At 44.2% G+C, this 7,646-nt stretch overlaps 1 protein-coding gene across 1 annotated transcript in view; it reads right to left on the minus strand.

Moving 5' to 3' along the window:
- Positions 1-1,146: 1,146 nt before the first annotated feature.
- The window catches only part of T265_03813 (hypothetical protein), a gene marked incomplete at both ends in the record, with an annotated part of 16,528 nt that continues 10,028 nt past the window's right edge, over positions 1,147-7,646 (minus strand). Inside the window, 2 exons of the mRNA XM_009168384.1 lie at positions 1,147-1,281; positions 5,845-5,939. Of these exons, the coding sequence (XP_009166648.1) occupies positions 1,147-1,281; positions 5,845-5,939 (230 nt within the window). The remainder of the gene's footprint in view (positions 1,282-5,844; positions 5,940-7,646) is intronic.

The raw sequence follows: 7,646 nt of genomic DNA on the forward strand, positions 1-7,646 counted from the left end.
ACAAACTATTTAAAGGGACCGTCCAATAACAAATCTACGTCAATGACATATGGAGAATATATACTTAGTAGAGGAGGAATTACCTCCTATTGTTTCGTGGGACTGGTTCCTCCAAATGTGACATGGCAGTGGACAAACATCATCCGTCTCCAAAATCGTCTCATCAAATGGGTGTGGAAGAAAAACACCTCGAGTTTGCTGGTGTTTCGGTAAAGCCAGAGCAGTTCGAACCCCGAAATACGGAGACGCGCACTGAAAAGCCTGGGTAAACTAGTAGGCTCGTACTTAGATTAACCGAGTCTTATACTCCACCAAACTTTGCTGCTGGCTCCGTTCTGGTGTGTTTTAAACCGGTGGTTTCATCAAGCGCACTTTGTTATCCACTTGAATGCGGCGTTGCACAGTACCATAAATCAGTGAGCGGGTGTCATGCTTGACCATATAGTTACAACGCCATCCAAGCATCAACACCTACGGAATACACCAGAATCACTGGTATTATCAGCCACAAAGACAAATACCGATAGTGTGGCATCAACCAAGTGTTCGACCTCAACTTGGTCTATGTAGTCTGTCCAGACGGCGTGATAATATCGAGTCTAGGACAAATAATGTCATCAACGAACGAATCAATGACGATTTACGCTGTAGCGGATAGAAATCACATCAACCAGTACCACAAATCAGGAGAGTTCCCATTGCGGATAGTTTTCGTAGCGTGGGATTCTCCATTTCTTTGAGATCAAGCTCCTGCTACCTACTAGGGGGACATACTGGCGATATATCTGGCTTTCGCCCAGTGTTATCAGTTAACAATAACGAAAAAGGCCACCAAAAGCCGCCATATTGTGCTGCGACATCGGGCTCTGCTTAGGTTGACTTGATAGATAGTTCGGATGGTAGCCTGCCGGAAAAATGTTGCAGGTTCAGCATGGATTGAATTAGTAAGTGGGATAAAATAGGTGATGACAACTATATATTTGTTGAATTCCCGAAAATCACTTGTGATCTTAAGTCAAACTCTATTCCTATAAGTATCATGGGAGCATCATATTAACGGACAATACGAAGTCAAACCCAAAGACCCACAGGTGAACAGAAGAGTGCTCGATTGACAAATATGTACATATAGATACAAACAAGCTATCACTCATATATATCATCTAACTCATCGAATTCGTATATATGCTTTCTGTTCTTTTTTCGTTGCTCTGATTCAACTCTAAATTGAGTCCGGGCAGCATATTTGTCCTTTTGATGCCGCAACAGATTGTGCCTCACCTGGAATGTACGAGGATAGTTGAGAACGCAAGATTAGAAGGCGGAACGGAAGAGGCCATGAAACTAGGTGATACCTAGGCGCATTTCACTATATTTTGGACGAATTAGCTCCAGAAATATAGTATTCAACTGCATAATGAGAACAATGCAGCTGAGGCATTCGTCCTCGAAAATAAACCTGCCAAGTCATTAAAATACAAATAAATCTGCTGCATAGATCGTACTGCATGACGATTGGGATTCTACCATGTTGTCCAAGCCTAGACAAGAGAATTCGAGATGCAGAGACCGTATTTGAACCACGGACTTTTTGGTAAATTCGCGCTCTAACCACTGAGCCATCTTGCCTTCCGGGTACTGTACACAAGCGACCACAGTTTGATTTCGAATATGCTGTTCCAGGAGAAACTAAATAGACCACTTTTTCTTATTCTGGAAACATGACTTTATTGGATACATCTGGTGAATTCAAGTTATTAAACTAAAGAATATACGACTTGAATCGACAATACACTTGCAAACTTCTCTTCATGGCACCAACTGCATGAGGTCGACGATGGAACGACTGCCGCAACGTGCAGAGTTAGTAAGCCTAGCTCAGAAAACAAAGGTGTCGTCACGAACTCTTCGATAGGAAGAGGTCGGGTTCGAAGCACGAACCTTCCGGTCAGTGAATTCGCACTCTAACCACTGACCCATTTCGCACATACATAACTTGTTGTATGGATTGCAACGCTACCCATGTGGAAGTGACGGACAGGCAACTGAAAGTGTGCGTTGCGGAACAAAGAAAAATGTGCACGATTTCCGCCACGACATCCCTTGAAATTCGAGGAACTTCTGAAAGACTCAACCGCTGCTGTGCACGTATTGATGGAAAACTGCGATGTATTACTTGACACAACCCACTCGCGTCAATCTACGTGAGCTGTGCGGCCAGGGTTTATAAACATCAACGAACTGCGTAACAAGTTGGGCTAAGGTTCAAACTAAACAAAGATGTCTGTCACACCTTCACCAGTGGGAATCCTGCAGGATGACTGCACACGGGAACATAAGAGTCAGATCCTATTTCTGTTGTCATTTATGATCCGGATTATTTCGCTTCTGACGGAGGTCACCCACTGCAATCAGAACAATACTTAACTCGAATGAGTGAAACACAGCGCCCAAACTATTCAACCTCATTTGTACTGAATAGGGTAAGGATATTCTGAGGCACACTACTGCTCACTTACTGCTGACGATTTCTCTGGTTGCTTGACACGGAAAGTCACAAAAATCATGCGACAAGAGAAATTAGGAGAATAAACTAATTGAACTCTCCCAGCCTTCGCTGCAGGGGTCTCAAAGTGTAGGGACGACTGTTGCACATTGTAGCGGGGTGACTTTCAACATTCGACGACACAGTTAACTTCGTGTCTGATAAAATCAACATAGAAGACAGGTTGGTAGTTCTGATAAAGCCATTTTACACACCAATACCTTAAACGGACAAGATATTGGACCACAAGAATGTTATTGGCTTTGTTTCCGTCAAAATAATGGAAACCCATTGGCACGTTGTCGGAATTCAGAGTTGTTGCAGTTCTAAAATATAAGGTCGTCTACAGAAGGAAAGGCTGACGAAAGCCATGGTGTTACTGTGAAAAACATTAGGTGAACTCAAAGTGGAATCCAAGTAATATTGACTAACTCCCCAAAGATTCAAGGTTTTCTACTCCATATGAGGTGAATAAAAATTCAAGCGAACATAATTAGCTTTTCGGACATAAATGCATAACGTCACTCCGTTTGGGTTCAGAAAGATTTCTTGGAAAGAAAAGGTCGGCAGATAATCTGGAAAGCGCGGGGGCTTCTATGACCTAGATGCCAACGTAAAGGATTTTGCTGACAAAATACAGTGGTCCCCTAAGACGACCGAAAGGAGAAGGTCTAATTCCATACCAAGTTTGGGCTGTCGAGGAGGGTTGCCACGGTCCACAAAGGGGACCGCTCGCTTCGGAAAGGTTTCTAACTATTTAAAGTAAATACGAGTGATGACATCCGATTGTTCTCAACGCTTAAGCACCAAATCATGAAACTTGCAAAGGAGCATCAAGAACAAGGATCGTATTGAGCGGAATGTCATTTAACAAGATGTTCTGTTGCATGTTCGTTTGGTAATGGTAGTTGATGAATAAGCTCGAAATCTGTAAATGCCCTCAGGGAGGCATGAGGATTCTAAATAGATTACATTTCGAAGCACAGGGAAGGGGCGCTGTTTATACACTTTCTCCTTTAATTCAAACTACTTACCGCCTACTAGTAGTCGACCGAGTTGGGCTCTGCCTCGGCTGAGCACACCGCCAAACCTACATCTCGTAACAACTTCATAGGCTATGTAATACACTACTCATAATGTTTCTGAGAACTCCTCGACAGCCCACGACCGGTTTCGCCCTTCTTGGGGCTCATCAGGTAGGCGCAGTCCCCGGATTTCCGTCAACTTTATGTTCAACTTGAAACCGAAATGCACGAAATTAGCGAATATACACTCATTTGCAAACTAATTTGGCTTTTTCTAGAAACTCACCTGGAACCCAGCTGAATCTCTCGGTTTTGATGTTTCCAGGCAACTGAATGTACTGCACCAGGCCGCCTCATGTTTCAGTCGCCACGACACTCGAGATATCGCGATACATATATATCTTTGTAATGCACTGCTCATAAGGTTGCTACTTAACACGGTGTACGGTGTCATCCATAAGAAATGAGTTTAGTAGGAATTTTACTAAGAACCTCGTGTATATAATGCAACAACTGCTATAGAGCAGGTTACGTCGTTAGTCACAACCTCCTCTTCTACTCCCACCTGCCAAGTGGCCTCTGCTGAAGGAGCCGGCTTTTTGTGGCTGTTTTCACCAAAGCGAATGGTTGGGAGCAGATTTCGGGCGCCATAATCTGGATGGTGGTTCACCGGAACCCAGCTGCTACATACTACGTATAGACAGATGCCACATTTTCAAGATCTACCGAATTCCCTTCAATTTACGTCAGTGCCCACCGACGTTACACGTCGCCCATGACGACTGTCAGTGCATCAGACAGCGGCAGGGCGAATCAGATATGAAGTTAAAGTGCAAAAGTGTAAAGTGGAGCAAGCGGCTCCGGCAACTCAGTTGGGGGAGCACCCGTCCGGCTAGTTGGAGTTCAGTGATTGCGTCCGATGAGTCTTTACCTTCATGCTATGTTTTGCCTTCGTGATTGAAAGATGTGCAATGTTTGATTCTTATAAATTGTCAAAGTCTTTCATGGCTATTACGCTGAAAATAATTTTGACTTAAGCTGGACAGTTTGAGACCAATCTGACAGTCGGTACTGACGTACATTATGAAGTCACGGGAGACCGTTGCATGTAACTGCAATAGCATAAGGAGCACGGAGGTCACTCAAATTTTTTTTTCGTTTGAGTAGAAGCAGACAATAAGCGTAGCAATCAGCCAATTAGCTGAGCTGGTTGTCGCAGTGGAGGAGTTCCTTCGATTCAGGTAGTGTGCATGCGAGAAGAGAATTACTACACCTTTATGTCAGCTAAGGCGATCAAGCGCATCACTTTAGAGATTTGTGGACGTTACGTACAGAAGACGGATGAATGCATGCACTATTCGTCAGTTGTGAGTAGGATAAAAAGGAGTCGGGTATTCAGTAAAGAACCATGAGAGACTACTGTACGCGTCCAAACGGACACAAAATCAATCAGGACGGCCGATAACCCCCACACATCTGTGGATTACTTTTTAGTCATTAACTAGAGGTTCAATGAGTCAATACAATATACCAAACTATTGGTGGTTCACGTTTATCAACTAGCTGTGGGTCAGGTGTATTGTGGAATTCGAAAATGACATCGAAAATGATTCCTCACTAATCGTAGGATGATTATCAATGTGCGATGACGATATCCCGACGATTGGTAACGAAATGTTTTCAACGAAGCTGCCTAGCTCGGAGAAAAGAATAAGTCACCCTATCTACAACCAGAGGTAAAACACAACACTGAAGCTTGTTTGAGGGATTTACTAAGTTGGCACCAGCTCAGCCAGAAGAAACTATACTGCAGCTGGTCCGCTCAGCACTTATGCATGTTAGCTGACCTGATAGGTAGTTTGTTTCAAGAGATGCAACGACATTTGCACTATGGATAACAGTGACCCTGCCCACCATATTTGAGGTAAGCTGTACGTCTTTTGGCTCGGTCAAGCGGTAGAATCGGAAAAATCATTAAGTTCGCATGGTTTTCTGAGCCTCGATATCAACTTCCTTCCAATTAGATATCACGGCAGTCAAAAGGCCAAAGGTCAAGTAGGTTGAGTTTAGGAAATACGAAATTATCAAAACCCCAGTTTTGTGCCTCAGCACATTACTTCCTCGCTGAATAAAACGGGGATAAAATCCTAAGGGGAAAACGGCACTGAGAACAATGCAACAAAGGGTTATGTTAAATGTACATAAAACCCAACAGTAGGATTAGCGAAGCCCTCAACAACATAAGAAGGTACCACAAAAATACAGGAAACTCACCCAATTAGGAGAAATGTAATTGGGATTTGAGAAGAGTACTGCACCACAGAAACTGCCCGCAAATATTCGGATCAGGCTCAGGGAGAATCTTGGACCTATGATAGACATGTACAGAGGTATAACATATCACACTTACTGAAGCCAAACATAATAGAATAATCAGAGGAAACAACAGAAAAGTACTAGGGCGTGAGCTGGGAGAAATGTAACTGGAAAATGAATACAGCCATAACGAATGAAGACAATTTATCATCAATATTGTCCTATCATCTTAGGCTATACCTGTGGGGATATATCCTCGTGACACATTTGGAATAAACAGCCAGGAACCGAAAGGAAATCACGTTGAGGAAAATAACTGGTTTTAAGGATAAGTACATTTTAGGATGACAACGCGGTCTTTTGTGTGACAACAAACATGCTGGCCTCGAGCTCGTAATTATGAGAATAGCAAGTCATCCAGCAACGCAGTCGAATTCGCAAGCATGCATGTTACGATAAACTATTATGTTCTAAGCTGGGAGGTCATCGAGGTTTGGAGAAATGTTATATCTTGATGGCTTGCGCACCACCACTTGAGGGTAGTGAACTAAACCATACTGATAGTGCTGAGGAAAAGTTTGCGTACCTCCGAGGTACCACAAAGGAAAATTTTATTCATAAGAAAGATCCCAAATTGGTGAAAATGGAATGAACAACTAACAACAATAACAGCTGCGACGCTGTCTGGAAAAGGAATCGACCTCGGTCATTCAGAGCAGCAAACAACAGTCGTCTGGAAACCGGTGCGTTTGCAATAACGACAACGTTCACTTCTTGTAGCGAAACTATGGATGAATGAGTGTCTGAGAGATTCCCATTGACTACTCAACAGCACGGGAAACAGCCGTGCCCTTTATCAACTGATACGATCGACTGGCCCTAGGAAAGCAACGGTCAGCGAAACGATGAGTGAAAAAGATGGCTCACTAATTCATTCGCAACAACGTCGACTGGAGAGATGGGCCGAATACTTCGAAGAGCAGTCCAGCTGGCCTCCTGCAACACAGCCTGTGGAGATAGTGCATACGGGCGAATGGAATGTAAACCTTGATCGCCCTTCGGAAGAAGAAATAAGGTACGAAGTAGCCGCACTAAAACGTGAGAAGGCACCAGGACCGGACGGTCTGTATCCAGCATTCTGCAAAGAAGGCGGAAATTCCCTGGTGACCCACTTGACAAAGTAGCCGCACTGAAACGTGAGAAGGCACCAGGACCGGACGGTCTGTATCCAGCCCTCTTCAAAGAAGGCGGAAAATCCCTGGTGACCCACCTGACAAAGCCTATTGGTTCTACGTGGGACGAAGAGCAAGTGCCTGCAGAAAGGGGCATGTAGACAATTATCTCTATCTTCAAAAAGGGTACACGGACGCTATGCGAAAACCGTGGCATCGGTCTGTTAGCTGTGGCATCGAAGGTGCTTTCTGGCATTATCTTTCGAAGGTTGACTGAACACAGAGAGAGGCAGATCCGTGGAAACCAAGCTGGGTTCCGTCCTGCAAGAGGTTGCATCGATCATTTCTTCACCCTCCGACAGATTCTGGAACAGCGACACTGTTTCCAGCAACTATTTATGGTTGTTTTTCTTGATCTGAAAGCCGCCTTTGACTCTGTCTGTGGCCAAGCACTATGGCAGTGTCTGTGGAGCAAAGGTGTCCCCCATAAATTCTTGACCCTCATTAAGGCGTTGTACGCCAACTCCTGCGGCCGTGTAAAGGTCTACGGGAAGCTTTCTCCTGAGTTCACCACATCAAGTGGTGTCC

The sequence above is a fragment of the Opisthorchis viverrini genome, assembly GCF_000715545.1.
Source record: "Opisthorchis viverrini unplaced genomic scaffold opera_v5_56, whole genome shotgun sequence".
NCBI classification, from domain to species: domain Eukaryota; kingdom Metazoa; phylum Platyhelminthes; class Trematoda; order Opisthorchiida; family Opisthorchiidae; genus Opisthorchis; species Opisthorchis viverrini.